This window comes from Vulpes vulpes, chromosome 13 (assembly GCF_048418805.1).
Source record: "Vulpes vulpes isolate BD-2025 chromosome 13, VulVul3, whole genome shotgun sequence".
Taxonomy (NCBI): Eukaryota; Metazoa; Chordata; class Mammalia; order Carnivora; family Canidae; genus Vulpes; species Vulpes vulpes.
In genome coordinates this window covers 35,723,426-35,744,814 of record NC_132792.1, presented here as the reverse complement: position 1 = coordinate 35,744,814, position 21,389 = coordinate 35,723,426, and the positions used below count along the sequence as shown (strand labels likewise).

At 34.4% G+C, this 21,389-nt stretch overlaps 1 protein-coding gene across 24 annotated transcripts in view; it reads left to right on the top strand.

The window, feature by feature from the left end:
* Window positions 1-21,389, top strand: part of VPS13B (vacuolar protein sorting 13 homolog B) — a 727,825-nt gene that overhangs the window by 335,690 nt on the left and 370,746 nt on the right. For all 24 annotated transcript variants that reach the window (XR_011996562.1, XR_011996561.1, XR_011996560.1 and 21 more), the window contains 2 exons: window positions 8,369-8,496; window positions 15,572-15,806. Coding sequence is in view for 19 of the 24 variants with exons in the window: in XM_072734208.1 (XP_072590309.1) it covers window positions 8,369-8,496; window positions 15,572-15,806 (363 nt within the window). In the remaining 5 variants the exon portion in view is untranslated. The remainder of the gene's footprint in view (window positions 1-8,368; window positions 8,497-15,571; window positions 15,807-21,389) is intronic.

Here is a 21,389-nt window from a genome sequence, read left to right as displayed (position 1 = left end):
TTTTTTCTTGTTGATTTTCTGTTTGGATGATCTGTCCATTGATGTAAGTGGGGTGTCAGCCCCCTACTATTAATATATTACTATTGATTACTTCCTTTGTATTTGTTATGAACTTCTTTATGTATTTGGATGCTTACATGCTGGGTCCATAAAAATTTAAAATTGTTATTTTTTTGTTGATAGGCTCCATTTATGATTATATAGTGTCCCTCTTTGTCTATTGTTACAGTCTTGTTTTAAAGTCTGTTTTGTCCCATGTAAGTATTACTATGCTGGCTTTTTTTCCCCCATCTATTTACATGAAAATGCTTTTCATTTCCTTCACTTTTCACTCTGTATGTGTCTTTAGGTTTGAAATGAATCTCTTGAAGGCAGCACATAGATGGGTCTTGTTTTTTGTCCATTCCATCACACTGTGGCTTGACTGGAGTGGTTAGACCATTTACATTCAAAGTCATTAATGATATATATTATCATTTTGTTACTTATTTAATGCTTGTTTTTGTAGTTCTTCTCTGTCCCTTTCTTTCCTTGCTCTCTTCTCTCATGATTATTTGGATTTCTTTGTTGATATACATGAATTCCTTTTTGTCTATTTTTTGCATAACTATAACTGACTTTTGATTTGCAGTTACCATTAGGTTTGTATGTAAGATCTTTGGCATATAGCGGGCTTTATTAAGTTAATAGTTGCTCAAGTTTGAGCCCAGTTTTTACTTCTCTCCCCAACACATTTTAGGTATTTGGAATTATACTTTACATTTATTTTTTATTATGTGAGTCCCTTGACTAATTTTTAGAGGTATATTCATTTTCACTGTTTTTGTGCTTCTTTTTTTCTTAATCTTACTTATGGTCTTTCCTTTCTTTTTTTTTTTTTTTTTTTTAATTTTTATTTATTTATGATAGTCACAGAGAGAGAGAGAGAGAGAGAGGCAGAGACATAGGCAGAGGGAGAAGCAGGCTCCATGCACCGGGAGCCCGATGTGGGATTCAATCCCGGGTCTCCAGGATCGCGCCCTGGGCCAAAGGCAAGCGCCAAACCACTGCGCCACCCAGGGATCCCTGGTCTTTCCTTTCCACTCAGAGTCTCCTTTAACATTTCTGGTAGGACTGGTTTAGTGGTAAGGAATTCCTTTAAGTTTTGTTTGGGAAACTCTGTTTTTCCTTCTGTTCTGAATGATAGCCTTGCTAAATAGATTATTCTTGTCTGCAGATTTTTTCATTTCAGTGCTTTGAATATATCATTCCATTCCCTTCTGGCCTGGAGTTTCTGAAGAAAAATTAGCTGATAGCCTTATGGTATTTCACATGTATGTAACAGTTTTCCTTTCTCTTGCTGCTTTTAAAATTCTCTATCACTAGTTTTTGCCCTGTGAATTACCATATGTCTTGGTGTCAACCTCCTTGTGTTTTATTTTGTTCAGGGCTCTCTGTGCATCTTTGATCTGGTTTTCTGTTTCCTTCCTCAAGTTTGGGAAGTTTTTAGCTATTATTTTTTTCAAATACATTTTCTTTCCTCTTTTCTCTTTCTTCTCCTTTTGGGATTTCTATAATGCAAGTGTTACTCACCGGATGGTATTGCTTCACTCCCAAAGTCTGTTCTCATTTTGTAGAATTTTTTTCTCTCTCACCTGATCAGCTTGACTACTTTCCATTACTCTGTCCTCCAGGTCACTGATTCTTCTCTTCCTCTAGCCTACTATTTATTACATCTAATGTATTTTTAATTTCATTTATTTTGTTCTTCATCTCTAATTATTTTTTAAATCTCTGTGTTAAGGGTCTCACTGATGTCCTCCACTCTTTTCTCAAGTCCCATGAGTGTCTTTATGTGGTAATTAAATTCTTTATCAGGTATATTACTTACCTCCATTTTTCTTAGGTGTCTTGCTGTGAATTTGTCCTATTCTCTGATTTGGGATATATTCCTTTGTCTTATCCTTTTGTCTGTGTCTGTTTCTGTGTGTTAGGAAAGTCATGTATATCTCCTGCTCTTGAAGATAATGGCCTTGTGATGAATAGGTCCTGTAGCGCCTTGCAATGCAGTGTTTCCTGCTCACCAGAACCTGAAGCTTCAAGGTTGTCTCTTAAATGCATTGCGTACACTCTGCTTTTGTGGCTGAGACACTTTTTCTTTCAATGCAGTCATCTACCGTGGCTTTTTTTTTTTTTTTTTTGCCTGTTGTGGGCAGTGTTCAGTCCATGTAGTGTTAGTGGGCTAGTCTGGAGCTGCATAGGCTTGATTGAGTCAAATCAAGCATTTGCCCATGATGCAGTAGCACCTGACTGTAGGGCACTTTCACTTTGTTGTCCCCTAAGAAGCTTTCATTGGTGGTCAGGGCCTGAAAGACATATCCTTAGCCCACTGCTAAGGCCACATATTAGTGGTGTGTGTGGTTACCTTTACCAGTTTGTCAGAGAGTAGTTATTCTTGCCTGGTGCTGTCCCCTGTTGGGGTTGCTTATACCTTGCTAGGCATGTGGTACTGCCCAGGGGTGGGTAATGGCTGAGTATACATTGGAGGATCTGTTAGTTATGGAGAAGGAGGCAAGGAAAGGAGATGTTAGCAAGTTGAGTAGTGACTGTGGGCACCATACTGGTTCCCCTAGGAGGCCATGTGTTTATGCTGGGGAAGGGAAATCGCACCTGTCAGCTCCTTCATTCCCAGATGACTCTCCCAGAAATTATAAAGTACTCTCCTTCTCATATGCCCCATGTGCTTTTGAAATTGCTATTCCTATGCTTATCTCTGTGGGCTGTCTCTTTAAGGTGGGGGACTCAACTGCCTCTCATCCTCTGAGCTGTCCAAGATCCCAGCCAGCTGATTTTTAAAGGTGCAGGTTTGAAATCCCACTGCTTCTTAAGAACTTATAAAATTTAGCCCTCTGGTTTTCAAAGCCATATGTTATGGGGATTTGTTTTCCCTGTGTGGACTCCCCTATGCAAGGGTTTGTTTCCCTCCCCTCTCTATGCCTATGGAGTCCCTTACTTCTGTGGACAGACCTGAGGGTCCATTTAGCTCCTGACTGTATGTCTGCCCATTTCAAATCATTTGGATGAAGCCTCTTCTCTATATTTAGTTGTAGAGTTTTTACTGCCAGTCTTTGGATTGTTTCCTGGGTTATTTACATTTATGTGAATGTTATATGCTTGTATCCATGGTTCAGGGTAAGCTTGGGTCCTCCTACTCCACTGTTTTCCCAGAAGTCCAGTTTACTACATTTTCCATGGCACAGAAATGAAGAATTAATATTGCACCAAGTTAGATAGTACATACCCAAGAACTGATTGTTGTTATTTTAATTGGTAAATTTTCTTTTTTTTTTTTTTTTAAATTTTTATTTATTTATTTATTTATTTATTTATGATAGGCACACAGTGAGAGAGAGAGAGAGAGGCAGAGACACAGGCAGAGGGAGAAGCAGGCTCCATGCACCGGGAGCCTGATGTGGGATTCGATCCCGGGTCTCCAGGATCGCGCCCTGGGCCAAAGGCAGGCGCTAAACCGCTGCGCCACCCAGGGATCCCCAATTGGTAAATTTTCAACCTCAAAACTACCTTATTATTATTAACAGTACATTATTTATTATTGCAAACAGGAAGTATAATAGGTATCAGACTCGTATGTTAAATGAAGGATTTTTTTAATAGCTCCAATGAGACTGAACAAAGCTGATGATTTTTGAATAATTGGTGGTACCATGATCTTGAGTAAAAATATGATATATTTACTATGCATTTGGTAGAACTAGAAGTTATGGCACAGGGTTTGGAAAACAGAAGAGGTGCTGTTAAAAGCATGGACTTTGGAGTCAGACTTTCTGGAGTTACATCCATGTTTTGCCACTTACCAGCTGGGTGACTTAAAATGAATTACTTAATCTCTGTATGATCAGTTTTCTTATGTAAAAATGGTGAGAATAAGAGTCTAAATAATAGTGTTGTTCCTCATGGGAATGTTATGAGGTATAAACCAAGTAATATTTGTAAAACTTTTAATACAAACCTGGCATGTAGCAAGTGCTAGAGGTTTTGGTTAAATAAAATATAGATTGAGATTGGCAGAATTTAGGGAGTTTTAATATCCCACCTATAAAATATATATAGCTATAGAAAATTGTCTATTCTTTAAAAACTGTCTTCCTCTAGATTTTAGGAAATGTGTATTGAAAGTTTAGTGTATCCAAAATAATGTGATTTTATACCTCTAATAAGCAGAAGTTGTAATAATTATGTTTTTAAGAAACTTAATATTCTGTATTAGATTTTCAAAATTTGACCATAGAAATCTCTTTGGAAACCTTTGGTTTTCATTGTTGAAAGAGTTTTAAAATTTTGGCTGCATCTAAAAATGTATTTTTATAGAATATTTATCTATTTATTTAGAGAGAATGAGTGTGTAGGGGCTGGGAAGGGCGGAGGGAGACAAGAGAGCGAATCTTAAGCAGGTTCCACACGTAGATAGAGTCCATGCATGTCTTGATCTCACAACCATGAGATCATAACTTGAGCTGAAACCAAGAGTAGGATGCTTAACTGACTGAGCCACCCAAGTGCCCCTAGAGTTTATTTTTTAAAGTAGGTACAGAGATGTCCCATGTATCCCCTGCCCCACATGTGCATAGACTCCCCCTATTATCAACACTCTCTACTAAAGTGTTATTGTTATCATTGATGAACTTTATTATCACCCAACGTCCATAGTTTATGTTACAGTTTACTCATGGTGTTGCACATTATGTAAGTTTGGACAAATTTATTTTATCCTGTATCCACCATTGTAGTACCATACAGAGTAGTTTTACTGTGCTATAATCTGTGCTCTGCCTGTTTCTTGCTCTCTCCTGCTTAACTCCTAGTAACCACTGATCTATTTACCGTTTCCATAGTTTTCCTTTTTCAGAATGTCATGAAGTTTGAATTAGTATATAGCCTTTTTAGACTGGCTTCTTTCACATATTAATATGCATTTAAATTTCTTTCATGTGTTTTTATGGCTTGATAACTCATTTCATTTAGGTGATAGATACTATTCCAGTTTTTGTATATAACACACTTTATTGATCCACCTACTGAAGGACATCTTAGTTGATTCCAAATTTTAGCAATTGGGAATAAAGGTCCTATAAATTTCTGTGTGCAGGTTTTGTGTGGTTGGTCTGCATTTAAGTCAGTTATTTAAATTGGCAGAATTCTTTTTTTTTAATTAATTTTTATTGGTGTTCAATTTACCAACATACAGAAAAACACCCAGTGCTCATCCCGTCAAGTGTCCGCCTCAGTTAAATTGGCAGAATTCTATCATAAGTTTAGGTAACCATTTTGTTCTTATAACTACTAATGTATAAAAGAAAGGAAGTTAAAATGAGTACAAAGTAAAATAATGTGTTTTATTAAGAAGATTATAATAGGTAATTCGCTGTTATAAAACATTTAATTAATTCTGAAATATATGGAATAAAATGTTAAGTACCCCTTCCTTCTTACCCCTCATCAATTCTGTTTTACTCTCCTCAGAGGTAACCTGTGGTTTTGCTTTTTACTCTTCTGTAACTTTTCTATATAAGGAATAGACAAATCACACTCAAACTGACACATTGTTTTAAAAACATATTAGGATTGTACTATACATACGTATGTTTCTCATTTCACAAGATATCAAAAATACCCTTTCTGTCATGCCTGTAACTGTTTCTCATTTTAAATGAGTGAATTACCATCTTCGTTGTGGGTATTTCTAAGTTAATTTAACTATTTATTTTTGATGGACAGATAAGTTGCTTAGCATTTTTCTTTTCCATTTCCTCCTCCCTCCCTTCTTACCCTTCTCTCTCTCTTTTAACTATTTCAAATAATACTGCTGATATTGACCATTCTTTATAAGTTGTTTAAATGCATGCACTCTTACATTGTTATAATGTTTCTGTAGCATAGATTTTTAGAAATAGGATTGTTTTGAAGAATAATCTGTGTTTAAATTTTGATGGCTACAAATGATCATCTCTTACAATTCTACTCTACAGACCATACTTATTTATATTCCCAATATATGAAAAATTTTCACAAGAGGCTTCAACAACAACAGATTTTGTAAACATAAAAATGGATACCTTAAAATGTTTGCCATTGTGACCACTGAAGAGGAAACCTGATTTTTGTCCAAATTATATTTTTCTGTGAATTATCTGTTCATATTTTTCCGTATTTTTATAGCTGTTAATCTGTCGCTTGATATCTTCATTTGAACTAATGGGAATCTCATGAAGCTTGATAGGTCTAAAAAATGAAGTTTTTTCACCCTCTCCATTCTCTTTTCTCTTACAGCTTCATTCTTCCATCTGCTGTGACTTAAAACCTTTGAGTCATCCTTTCTTGACCTTTCTCAGGGTATTTGTAGTGCATCAGTAAGTGCTATTGGCTGTAGCTTTTATGTGGATACAGAATCTCATCATTTCTTACTACCTTCAATGCAGGGACCATCTCTCACATACTGTCTTCCTATTTTAATACTTGCAGCCTATTTTTTGCAGAGTAGCCAGAGAAATTCTCTTAAAATATGTCCAATACTTGATGACTGTATTTAGAATCCATAATCCTATCCTAGCTTCTTGAAAGCAAAAGCCAACCTTCTTCCCATGGCCTCTATAGCTCTGTGATTGGTCCTTATTTGTAGCTCTGACTTCATTTCCTACTTCTATCACTCTTCACTTTACTGTAGCCGTCATTGCTTTTATACTGTTTCTTGAAATCCTAAGTATACATCTAGGTGCCTGAGTGGCTTAAGTAAGTCAAGTGTCTGCCTTCAGCTCAGGTCGGAATCTCAGGGTCTTGTAATCAAGCTTTGTGTTGGGCTCCACATTCAGTGGGAAGTTTGCTTCTCCCTCTGCTCACCCTCCTTCCCCCCCTGCTTGTGCTCTCTCTCTCTCTCAAATAAATACATAAATCTTAAAAAAAAAAAAAATCCTAAGTACACACCTAACTGAGGACTTTTTGCATTACTGTTTTATTTGCCTACAGTGCTCTGCTCCCAAATATCTCCGTGGATCTTTCCCAAATTCTTTTTATAAATAACATTCTTTGAATTTCTAACGTGCGTAATGTGGTAGACTGGGGTTTATGAGCATGAAGAAAAAAGTTTTATGTTCCATGCCCTTAAGGTATTATTAATCTAATATAAATGCTAATAAACTAAGTTGGGAAGACAGGGAAAAAATGAGTTGAGATACTGCAACTGCAGTTCATGTAGTGGTGATTTGGTAGCATTTACTTTGGATAGAATTTTAGGACCATCAAAACTTAATTTAATCAAAGTCCTAAGAGCAAGATCTGATTTATTTTATGCTACTTAAAAAGTACCTAAAATGGTATATACAAATTATATGTTTGCATTAACATATAATGCATAAAATATATGGATCTGTTTGGAAATAACACATGTTATAAATTACCATTAAATTAATAGCAATTTCTGACATTTAACTTTAAAATTATTGAGATTCTTTGATTTCTGTAATATCCACAGACAAAATTTTTAATAACTTGCTATACAGATTGGAATCACATTTTGTTAAATATATATAGATAGATCTGTCTTTTATGTGATCACATAGTTCTTTTGGTTACTTTCAAAATCAGGGTTTTTTTTTTTTTTTTTTTTTCTCAAAATCAGTTTTTAAAGTTGAGAGAGTATGGATAAACTTTTGTTAACAAGAGAATTCATATGTAGGAAGATTTGTTTCTTATCAATTGTGGATGAATCAGATAGTTTGTTGTTGAATTTCCTTTTTTTTTTTTTTTTAAAGATTTTATTTATTTATTCATGAAAGGCACAGAGAGAGAGAGAGAGAGGCAGAGGGAGAAGCAGGCTCCATGCAGGGAGCCCAATGCGGGACTCGATCCCCAGACTCCAGGATCATGCCCTGGGCCAAAGGCAGGCGCTAAACCACTGAGCCACCCAGGGGTCCCCCCCTTTTTTTTCCCAAGTAAAGCTTTCATTGCAGTATTATTATAAAAGTGAGAAATGGGCAAATTGTTAGGTTACAACTTAATAAATTTTTGTGAAGTGGATATATCCATGTATTCAGTAAATAGAATATTAGATTCTAACATTGTTCCACAGTGTTACCTTCCAATCACCAATTCCTGACAAGAGTAACCAACACATTCCTTACTTTTAACAGAGGAGTTTTGCTCATATTTGAATAGTTGCAAAAATCAGTAATTCTATAATACAAAATGATCTAATATAATATTTTATAATCTCATTTGGAGCTATTAAGGAAAGAAATAATCATAGGAATATTTTTTGTATATTTTTGTAAAACAGTAAAGTACATATGTGTTAAATAACTATTCTTATACTTAGAATCCCGACCATTGTCAGTTCCTGTGAAAGCCATGCTGAATTTATCTGAAGGCTGTAGAAGTCCTGAAGAAAGAATGAAAGAATTTGTTGGAGTAGTATGGAATGCAGTAAAGAGTCTCACACTACAGGTAAAATAAATAATCTGGTTTTAATTTCTATAATCCTTTATAATTTTTAACACCTTAAATATTGGTAAAAAATAATCTCACTACTAACATTTAATATTGGTAAAAAAGAAATAATCTCTTAACATTTGTATCCATCTCATTTGTATAACTTAGATGAAAATTCTTGGTTCACTTTATATATTAACAGAATTATATGAAATACATATTATGTGTTCTTTTGATGAAGTTCTAAAAATACACAAATTTTGAGATTTTTCTTGAGTTTAAAAAGTCATTCTGTTTCTTTATTTTAAAAGATTTTAAATGTTCAATATACAAACCACAAAACACTAAAGAGTAGGCCAAGTTGGACAGCGGTCCCTGAAAGATTGAAGATGAACTCAGCATGGCTTGGTGACTACTGGGTTCAGGGAATGAGAAGAAGGTGTTCCAGTCCAATGGTGTTCCAGGTGCCACTTTTGGCATTTGGGTGAATAGTGATGCCATGAAATGGTAAAAGAAACAGCTTTTCAGGGTCAGTGGTAAACAGGGAGTTTAATTTATGCATGTATTTGAAATTCCTGTGAGATAACCAGGCTTCTGTTAGACAGTAGGATATTCATATCTGGAGGTTAAGGAAGAGATTCACAGTAGAGATACAATTTTGAGAATCATCTACAGATGGTTAGAATCAGGAGATTTCGTCATTCAAAAAATATGTAAAGTTGAAAGAGCAATGGACCATATCTAAAATAGACAGTAAAAGTGTCCTTGAAGGAGCCTATAAGAGAGATCAGAGATGTAGGAGGAAAAGTCAGACAGTTCATGGAAGTGAAGGGGTGTGTAGAATTTCAAGTAACCAGCACTTAGCGGTAATAAATTCTGGATCTTAACTATGGACTGCAATACGAAATGCTTAGATTAAATAATATTTATGATTATTTTTAATTCTAACATTCTTGTGGGATTCTTTTGTTTTTGTTTTTGTTTTTGTTTTGCTTATTTTCAAATGATACAGTGCCTTCATTAGCTTTGTTACCAACAATAAATTTAAGCTTAGACATCATTGTGGATTACTTATAAGTAGAGATACTGATGTTCCTCATTTTTTTCTTCTTTTAAAAAGTTTTTAATTGTGGTAAGATACACTTAACATTAAATTTGCTATGTTAATCATTTTTACGGGTACAATTTTTTTATTTTTTATTTTATTTTTTTAAGATTTTATTTATTTATTCATGAGAGACACAGAGAGAGAGAGAAAGAGAGAGAGGCAGAGACATAGGCAGAGAGAGAATCAGGCTCCACGCAGGGAGTGGGATACCATCCCAGGACTCCAGGACCTCGCCCTGGACCAAAGGCAGGCACTAAACTGCTGAGCTATCCAGGGATCCCCTACGGGTGCAATTTAAACTGATGTTCTTCATTTGACTAAACTTATTGAGTATAAATTAACATAGAATTACAAGAGTACTAATGATTATATCTTTGTATAGGTTATTTTGAATATGAAATAGGCACTCACTGGCCTCATTCCTAGTCCCAGCCCTGTATTATACTGGGTATAATATGGTTTATATTTAGACGTTTCCAGATGTTAATGTGTTCTGGAAAGCTTTAAAGATAAAACTTGATTCTGATTAAATGATTAAAATCTAGGCCTTAAAATTCTGAGTTTTTAAAATAATAATGTCCATTTTCCAAGATGTTTTATGAACCAAAATATTAAAAAAAAAAAAACCCTGAAGTTGTCATCTGACAAAACAGAACATCATACTTGAAACCATCAAAGGATTATCCTCTTAGTGGAAGTTTGAGCAAGTGAATGTGTTTGGAATCAGAATTTCTGGAAAATTGATTTTGCAGCCAACGTTGATATTTGCTAAGCCCGTGTTCCATTTCTACTTATGATAGACATATCTTGCATTTAGACATAAACAATATTCACTGTAACCTATTTGTTTATCAGTGGGAAAAGTAATTTCCACATTTCATCTTAATGGATTATGTGATAGTACTTTATGTAGTCTTGAACAACTTTTTAAAATGTGAACTTGGTTTGGGGGCCTTTTTCTCAAAAGATTAGCATAAACTCAGTTCTTTGCGAGTTTTCTCTATTGGCTAATCAGCAAAGATCTTATCTATTATAGTTCAAAAAGCTATAATAGATAAGATTTTATTCCAAAAGCTACATTTTATTCCAGAAGCACATGATTGGCAATGGCATGCAGTTGACAAAATAGAAATATTTTGGCCTAGAATTCACTAATAACGGAGAACATTCAGTTTTTGCTGAACTCCTTTTTCTTCTCTTTTACATTGAAGATCCTATTTCTTTTATATGGCATTTTCTAGGTGTTTTTTTTTTTTTTCTAAAGCTTTCTGAGTAGTCTGTGTAATAGAGTAGATTCTTTATTTTCTATACCAAGCCTCTTGGTCTCCTTCTTTTGCTAATAATCTGTTATTCCTTAGAGAACTACTTCCCACATTCCTTGATTTTGATATGTCAGTGTCTCAAGTCTCATAAGCTAATTAAGCTAGATCAATTGAATTCTTTCTCCCAAGAAGTTATATATAGAATATGATCAGTGATGGCAGTAATCATATTGCATGATACATTTGGTGTCCTCATATCTGGTGAGCTTCCTGGCCTATCTGCATAATCAAAAAAGGGTAGGTATTTGAGGCTAGACAGATCAACTACCAAACACCTTAATGGTAAAAGTAATTATTTACATTTAATGCTTAAAATTTTGCAAAGGTTCATGTTTTTGTTTATAGGCATTGAGAAAGTGACTATAACTGCATGGTAGTTTGTTAGGAGGAGGAAGTCTGGAATTCAAATGTAGGCATTTTTTCATGTTTTCCCTTGGCAGCATTTATATGGGAAAGTGGATTTGTAACAATCTAGAAAAGAAGACAGCTGAGGTTCACTTTTGAGGTTTTTAACCAAATGCTCTAATTTGGGTATATTTAGATTTCTGCTATATATGATGATAACCCAAATATCTTCATAGAGTATTAAAAATGTATAGAATAGGAAAATTGATTTTGGACATAGTTAATACATTTGTTGTAGTGCAAATGGAATACTGCTTATTTTAGTTACATCATAAGCACTGATGTTTTTTAATAAAAATACTGTGAGGGGCACCTGGGTGGCTCACTGGTTGAGCACCTGCCTTTGGATCAGGTCATGATCCCAGGGTCCTGGAATCGAGTCCCACATCGGGCTCCCTGTAGGGAGCCTCCTTCTCCCTGGGATGCCTAGATGGCTCAGTGGTTGCGCATCTATCTTTGGCTGAGGGCATAATCCTGGGGTTCCAAGATCGAGTCCCACATTGGGCTCCCTGTGACAAGCCTGCTTCTCCCTCTGCCTATGTCTCTGCCTCTCTCTCTCTCTGTCTCTCATAAATTAATAAATAAAATCTTTAAAAAAAAAAAAAAAAGACTGAACATCTGTGAATCCATGAGAACTAATATGTGGATCTGATACATAGGAGAAAATCAGTGTATGTTCATTGAGTTAATTTTATGTAGCAGACCTTCAGGTAAGAGTTAATACATTGCATCTTGATATCAGAGCTGATCTCCCCACCACCCCACCCCTGCCCCGAGTTACAGATGAAGAAACTGAAGTCATAGAGAGATTAAACAATTGTCAAAGGTTCCATAAGCTGGAGCTGAACCCATCTGGCCAACAAGTCAGTTTTATTAGTTACTTTACTAGGTTGTCTGTACAATGAAATGATGCACTAAACAGTTATTATAATTAATATCAGTATCTGATGCAAATAAAAATAATTGTGTTTACTTATTTAATAATTATTTAGTACCTAGTACATGCTAGACACTGAACTATGTACTGAGTCTGTAAACAAAGTATCTGACATTACCTTATATATTCTAGTGAAAATTCTGTATTTTAATATCCTCTTGTTTCAGTTTTTTTAAGTGCTAGGATTATGTCCTTTGTATTCCTGACTTCCAGTTCAGTTCATATGAGGTATTAAAGAATGCATGAATAAAAAAAAGTGAATGCAATTGTAACCTGAAACGTTCCTTCATATTTGTTTTTATTTGAAACTGTTTTCTGAAGAATAAAATTCATACAGAGAACATGTCATTCTTTAGAAATTTTATAAAATATAATCCAAAGTTTCAGTTTTAAAGAAAGGAAAACATGTTATTTGGGAGTAGGAAATAGGAATATTACTTAAAAGTACAGAAAAATATGATATAACATTTAAAAGCACTTATATATAATGTGTTCTAAATGATAGTGGGCTAATAAAGTGTTCAGTAATATATAAGTGAAACCTATGTTAGTCTTTTCTTTTTAATTGAGTTGTAATCACAGTTATATAGCACACAAATGAGAAAAATCTAAGTCTACCTAACATTACATATGGGAGCTAGGTTGGGGTACACAAAGACCTACATCTTTTCAAATGGCACATAAACTTGGAACTTCCAAAAACTGCATGACAGTCATTTCATTTATTAAAATAAGAATACTAAATAATTTCTTCTTTATTGGTTTATTCTCAGTGTATCATACTTAGATTTGTAGCCCTTGACCTAATAGGAATCAAAATAGAGGTGGTTTTACTTTAAGAATTTGCAATAATCCCTTCACTTTAACACATGAATGTGTTCAATATTGGCGAAAGAACACGTTGCTACCAAAACTGAAATAAGATCCTTGAAACAGAAAGGATGTTGCCATGGAAAAATGAAGTAACACTCAGTGCAGCTGTGATGCATTAATGAATAGGATATTTTTTTAAAAGATCATTTGTGTTTGGTGTGGCTCAGAGGGTCCCAACCAGATGGTTTCCATGAACATGATCTGACCCCCAGTTTGAGGACTTCTTACTGGCAGATTACTTCATTTTCTTAGATTGTCAGATCCTTACATTAATGCAAAATTTACTGCTGCAGAGTTATATACACTTACATAAATCACTCAGCATTTTACATTAAAACCACAATTTTAGACATAGAGTTTAACAGTTATTTTAAAAGTGTAAAAAGATTTATGTGATAGCTATAGTATATATAATAGATGTAACATTATAATAAGTTTGAGCAATTTCGATTATATGTATGTTTTGGTTCTTATCATTAGAGGAATCTCCATAACACATCATATTTTAAGAAGTTTATTTTTCAGAGTTGTTGTTTATCTCAGGCTAAATTTGATGAAATTTATTTTTGAATTAGTGGAATTTTGGAATATATTATGATTTTAGAAATTTGGGCACAGCTTGAATTTATTTCAGAGGATATGCATGTGTATATTTGTATAGTGTGGCATATTATACTAATTACCTCATGTTATTGAAAACATTTCTTATTTTTTTATTTTTTAAAGATTTTATTTATTTATTCATGAGAGACAGAGAGAGAGAGACAGAGACAGACAGGCACAGGCAGGGGGAGAAGCAGGCTCCATGCAGGGAGCCCAAACTGGGACTCGATCCTGGGACTCCAGGATCACACCCTGGGCCGAAGGCAGGAGCTAAGCCTCTGAGCCACCCAGGGATCCCCAAAAACATTTTTTAATAAAGCATCAATAGCTACATGAAGTTTTAAATACTGACTCTTTTTAGTTTTACACTGTAACCATAATAAATATGGGAGAATATGTTCTTGGTAAACCATATTGCTTGAAGATAAATAATTATGTTAAATTTTAAAAGGGTAAATGTAATACATCTGAGACAATATATACTTCTATTTAAGAATTTTAAAATGTAATCTTAAATCAATGGGCTACTTAACGTATACACACTTAAATTAAGTTGCAAGATAAAATTCTAGAACTAAGAAACTCATAAGAAATGATCATTTTTATTTTGCAAACTTTGACTTATATTTTTCTTCACTGAATTCGTCAGTGTGTTCCATGCACAGAAATGTTAAAGCAAAGATGAGTATGCTAGCTTATTTATAAGGCTGCCAAATTATTTATCATATTAAGGACCTGCTACATATCATCCCCTCACTAAGGACTGTATTAACCCCATTGAAGGTATATTACTATATTCTTTAGTGACCTTTTTTATCTTTCATTGATAGAATATCCAAGCATTTATGAAACAAATTTTACTTTTTGTTATACCTTCAGATAATATCTTTATATGCCAAATATTTTATTTAAAAATTAACAGGTATTTTTTATTTTCTTAAGAATAATTTATGCTAAAAAAAAAAAGAATAATTTATGCTAGACTGTTCGGGCAATTGGTGAACCAGGTACAAAATATTACTTTGTAAGAACCAACCATGACTAAAAGAATCTAACATACATTGCTTTTGAATTAAGAACTCATTCCAAATTTAATTTCTAATTTGGGCGTGCTTCATTTTATTTTAACTCTGAGTCACCAGCTGGAGATAAGAGACCATAAAAATTGCACATGAAATCAAAATTTAAATAATAACTTGAGATATGATAGACATAAGGAATAATGTTCTGATTTTTAAGTGTTCTCAATTTTCTTCATTTACCATGTATATTTATATATAAAATGTGATATACATACACACTTGAATCTTGGTATACATGTATTAAAAAGAGTATGTGATACATTTTAATGTGTGTCTGGAGATAAAATCTGAACATTTTAAACATTTTTCTTATATTTTAGTCTGTGAAGTTAAAAAAAAAGGCTAAATTCATAATAGAAATAGCTCTGTGTATATGTGTGTCTTTTAAGTGAGTACAATATAATGCTAGTCAGCTCTAAGGCCTTAACTGGTGTTAACAAAAATCTAATGAAGTGCAAAAGAAGGAGGATTTTCTCACCTTTTTTGCCAACACATTTTCTAATTGAGTCATGTTTCTTGGAAAGAACTGTGGAAAGGCAGATATGTTTTCATCTCATGTCACTGTGCCTTTTTGATCAAATTTATAGCAAGAAACATCTTTTTAAGTGTTTATTGTGTTCCTTGGTAAAAGTTACTCATAAAGGCATGAATATGGCCCATTTCTTTTTTTGGCTTGCCTGTTTATTCATTAAGATATTAGGTGTTTAGGCGTAAAGTCTGTTCCCAGTATTTTAATTTTGCTCTTTTTTTTTTTTCGTAGCTTGAAGTACAGTCTTGTTGTGTGTTTGTTCCAAATGATAGCCTGCCTTCCCCAAGTACAATTGTATCTGGTGACATTCCTGGAACAGTAAGAAGTTGGTACCATGGACAAACTAGCATGCCAGGAATGCTGGTCCTCTGTTTGCCACAGATAAAGATTATTAGTGCTGGCCACAAGTATATGGAACCTCTGCAGGAGATTCCATTTGTCATTCCACGACCCATCCTTGAAGAAGGTACATTTAAAAAAATTCTTCCTATGATTGTTACATTTTATAATAATATTTTAACTCTTGTTTTTGTAATATGTCAGTGCTTATGTAAATTAGTCTTCTCAGCAAAAGATCCACATGAAAATGAATTAAGTGATCAACAAAGTAGAACCTAAAAAGGAAAGGTGTACACCGTGTATGAACTGATACAGTCTTTTTATTGACACCCACACCTTTTAATCATATTGATGTATGTATAAATGGAGACTACAAAAGATCACGTGCAATACAGAATAATCACTAAAATGTGAAGCATAGACACATTGAGAAGAAGTTGGTTTTGGATGTTTGCATTAGACTGAACTAAGAATGATAAATAGATCTTAGTTTAAGCTACTTGATTTGTTAAAAGAGACATATATTCTTTACATCAAGCACAATATATTCCTGGATTACTCATTTGTTAAAGTAGATAATTGTGTGATGATTGAAGACGTGACTCTTTAGAAATACTTTATTTCTGATACTGCAGAGTTTTCAGCTGCAAATTCATGCCCTTTTGAACTTTAACATATTTATCTCAAACAAGATGTGAACCTGGAAAAGTTTTTAGTCACAAAGTAAATAATGTGAATCTGTATTTTAATAACAGGGTTCAAATTTGTTACAATGCTTAGCAGTTCCACACCTTGTTCATATTATTAGGATATAAGTACATGAATGCTGATATCATTCAGATTCTACACATACTATTATTGAAAAGCAGAGTCAGTCTGTGCAGGTTTTGACTTCGACTTGATGTTAATTTCTCTCTCCCTTTTTCTGTATTCAAATTTCTATTGAAATGTAGTTTTCTTAGGTTTGTCAGAAGTAGGAATGATTTTACTACCAGAAATGAATGTTGGTATTTAATAATATGAATATCATTATCATAAAATCACAGAATTCAGTTAGAAGGAACTTCTTTAGAGCTTTTCTTATGTAATGTTTGTCTTGATGCAAGGATTCTTTTTCCAGCATATTGGATATATCCATTATTTGATATTTGCTTTTGGTTATTGGCAGTTCTTTATTATCACAACAGCTCTCGTATATCTAGCCTCATAGAATGAGCCTGGGATTGCTTCCTGTGTTTTGTTTTAACTCTGAAATAGTTTTTATAAGATTTTATAAGATTCAAATAGTTTATTCTTTAATTTTTTCTTCTTGGCTTTTTGTTTGTTTGTTTTGTTTTTAGAGGGGAGGGAGGAGCAGAGGGAGACGGAGAGAATCTCAAAAGGTAAGATGAGGAAAAACCATGATGTAGTACTATCATGGGAGACAAATGATTAAATCATTTTAAATATGGCAGAGCTGTTCAATAAGATAAGGGCTAGAAGATTTGAAAGGGATTTGACAATTTAGGTGATTGGTTTCTCTTATCACACATTTTCAGAGGACTGGTATTAATGCAGTTCAGATTATGGTGGCTTAAGGACTAAACAGAAAATGAAGATTTTTTTTTATTGAAATGTATTTGACATACAATATAATACTAGTTTTAGTTATTTGATAGTGATTTGATATTTTTTATACATTAAAAGAGACCACTGATTGGTCTAACTACCATCAGCCACCATACAAAGTTATTACAATATTATTGTCTGTACTATATATTACATCCCCATGACTTGAAATTCATTTATAAGAGGAATTTTGTACCTCTTAATCCTCTTCACTATTTCACCCCTCTCCCTACTCTTCTCCTTTTGGTAATCACTAGTTTGTTTTTCTGTGTTGAGTCTTCTGTTTTTTTTTATTTTCTCCATTTTTAGATTCTCTATATAAGTGAAATCATATATTTGTCTTTCTTGGACTGACTTATTTCATTTAGCATACTACCCTGTAGGTCCATATATGATGCTGCAATGGCAAGATATGCCTGTTTTTCATTTATCCTAGTAATATTCCATTACACACACACACGCGCACACACACACACACACACACACACACACACACACACCACATTTTCTTTTCCATTCATCTATCATTAAACACTTAGGTTGCTTTTATATCTTTGCTATTGTGACTAATGCTGTGAATAACAAAGAAGTACATATGGATCCCTGGGTGGCGCAGCGGTTTGGCGCCTGCCTTTGGCCCAGGGCGCGATCCTGGAGACCCGGGATCGAATCCCACGTCAGGCTCCCGGTGCATGGAGCCTGCTTCTCCCTCTGCCTGTGTCTCTGCCTCTCTCTCTCTCTCTCTCTGTATGACTATCATAAATAAATAATAAAAAACAAAAAAACAAAAAACAAAGAAGTACATAGATCTTTTAGAATTAGCATTTTTATTTCCTTCAGATAAATACAGAAGAATTGTTACAGCCCAAAGATTTTAGAAATTCATGTTACTGTGTTCATATTCTTAAGGTATTTTTGGCCGTTCTCTTTGATTTCTTATTTGACTTATTGGGTTGTCTAATAGCATGTTTAGTCTCCATGTGTTTGTGCTATATCCATATTTTTTCTTGTAACCAATTTCTAGTTTTATACCTTTGTGGTTGGAAAAGATACTTGATGTAATTTTAGTCTTTTTGAGTTTATTAAGACTTGCTTTATAGACTAATGCATTCTGTCCTGGAGAATGTTCCATGTGTAGTTGAAAGGGAGTACTGCTTCTGCTTTTGGGTAGAATGTTTTCTATATATGTCGTTAATCTATCTGATCTAATGTCTCCTTTAAGGTCAGTGTTGCCTTGCTGATTTTCTGCCTGGCTTATCTCTTCATTGATATAAGTAGAGTATTAATGTCTCCTACTATTCTTAAACTGCTATTTCTATCTATACTTCTGTTAGTATTTGCTTTATGTATTTAGGTGCTTCTATATTGGCTGTGTAAATATTTTTAATGTTTCATGCTCTTGTTGGATTGACTCATCATCATGTAATGCTCTCCCCAGTTTGTTTTCATTACCGTTTACATGGCATATCCTTTTCCATTCTCTCACTTTGAGTTTGTGTGTATCTTTAGATTTGAAGTGAGTCTCCTGTAGGCAGCTTATATGTGGGTTTTGTTTTTTAATTCATTCAGCCATTCTGTGTCTTTTGATTGCGGAGTTGAGTTCATTTACATTTAAAGTAATTATTCATAGGTATATACTTATTGCCATTTTGTTTATTGTTTCCTGACTTCTTTTGTAGTTCCTCTCCATTCTTTTCTTCTTCTCTTTCTCTCTTATGTTTCAGTTTTCTTTTAGTCTTAAATTTGCATTTACTTCTTTTTTTCTTTTGTGTATTTACTGTAAGTTTTTTCTTTGCAGTTACCATGAGATTTACATGTATTTTTTATTTATGTAACTGTCTTTTTAAAGTTGATAGTAATTAATTTTGAATACATTCCAAAGCTTTATATTTTTACTTTCCTCCATCTATGTTTTATATTTTTGAGTATACATTTTATATCACTTTATTTTATATATCCCTAAACTTAATTATCATATTTTTACTTAATTTTACTACTTTTGTCTTTTACTCTTCATACTTGGTATCTCCACTACTTTTATTATGTATTTGCCTTTTATTAGAAGATTTTTACTTTTGTGTGTACTATTTTTTCTTATTAAACAGCACATTTTATTTTTAGGGTTAGATTTGTCTTTTTAACATTTCTTATAAAGCTGTTTAGGAGTAAACTCCCTTTTGCTTATTTGGAAAATTCTTAATCTCTCTGAATGATAATGTCTGGGTAGAGAATTCTTGGTTGGCCAGTTTTTCCTTTTAGTGATTTAAATGTGTCATGCCTGGCAGCCCGGGTGGCTCAGTGGTTTAGTGCTGCCTTCAGCCCAGGGCGTGATCCTGGGGACCCAGGATCGAGTCTCACGTCAGGCTCCCTGCATGGAGCCTCCTTCTCTCTCTACCTGTGTCTCTGCCTCTGTGTGTGTGTGTGTCTCTTGAATAAATAAATAAAATCTTTTTAAATAAATAAATAAGCCATGCCACTTTTTTCTGGCCTATAAAGTTTCTGCCAAAATATCTGCTAATTGCCTAAGGGGTTTTCTCTGTATGTAATGTGTTAGTTTTTCTCTTGTTACTTTTACTATATTCTGTTTACCTTTTACCATTTATTACTTTTTAAGAAAAAGTAAAATTTATTTGAGAGAGAGTATGAGCAGGGGGAAGGACAGAGGGAGAAGGAGAGAGAGCATTTCCAGTATTCTCCCTGCCAAGAGTGGAGCCAGATGCAGGGCTCAATCCCTTGACCTTGAGATCGTGACCTCAGCTGAAATCAAGAGTAGAGTCAAACGTCCAACTGACTGAGCCTCACAGGCACCCATACCTTTTACCATTTTAATTAAAATGTGCTTGGTGTGTTTCTCTTGGGGTTTGTCTTATTTCGGACCTCTCTGATCTTACTGGACCTGGATGTCTGTTTCCTTCCTTTCCCAGATTATGGATGTTTTTAGCCATTCTTTCTTCAAATAATTTTTCTTGACTTTTCTTGACTTTTTCTTGATTTTTCTCTCTCATCTCTTTCTGGGGTCTGGATAATGAGAATGTTACTCCACTTGATGTTGTCCCAGAGGTCCCTTAAGATCTCCTCACTTTTTTCATTGTTTTATTTTTATGCTTTGTCTTTGTGTTTTCCATTCCTTTGTATTCTGGCTCACTGATCATGCTTCTGTTTCATCCATTCTGCTTTTGGACCCCTCTAGTGTACTTATAAGTTCAATTTTAATATCTGTTTCGTGTTTTCTTATCTTCTCTTTGTTGAAGTTTTTTTTGTGTTCCTCCATTACTCAGATATGAGCATTACTTTGAACACTATCTGTAAGGTTACATCTCTCCATTCATTTAGATCTTTTCTGCATATTTGCCTTGTTCTTTGGTTTGGAATACATTCCTCTGTCTACTCATTTTGCTTCTCTGTCTGTATTAGGTGAAGAGGCTACCTCCCTCAGCCTTGAAGCAGTAGTCTTGTATAGGAGCTGTTTTGTGTGTCCCAGAAGCTCTATCTCCTGTGTCTATGAGAGCTAGGCATGCTGTGGGCATCCCTCCTGTGGGCTGTTCATCCACTGGTTTTCATAGGGCTACAGCTGCTATGTGTGAAAGGTAGAGCGCTGGGTACTTACTTGGCCTGTTGTATCTTAACTACTGCATGTAGAGAGTGGGCTTCCAGCCACTTGCCCATCTTGGTTGTGGCTTGTTCTCTTGGTGGGTTGGGTGTGGCTTGGGGTATTCATCTGGCTTTTTTTACACTTTGGGTGCTACATGGGAATGGGAAGGGTAGGAGGCTCACCCAGCTTGTTCATGGTGAGTGGTAGGCAGACCACACCTACCTATGGGTGCCAGCAACCTAGAAGGGATCCATCTAAAATGGTCCTTGTTGACTCCTTCACTAACAAGATAGGATGAGATTGCAAAAATGGCTGTTGACAGCACTTCTGTCCACTGTTAAATCCTTGCAAGTTCCATTTAAAAAATTTTTTAAATTAATTTATTTCCCTTGCAGATTTCTATCTCTCTGGTAGCCACTTTTATATTAGTAAATGAGTCTCCCTCTCATATGGTCTAGGTGCTTTTTATTTCTTGCTTATGTGATAGATCATAGGGCAAATAGGTTTGTG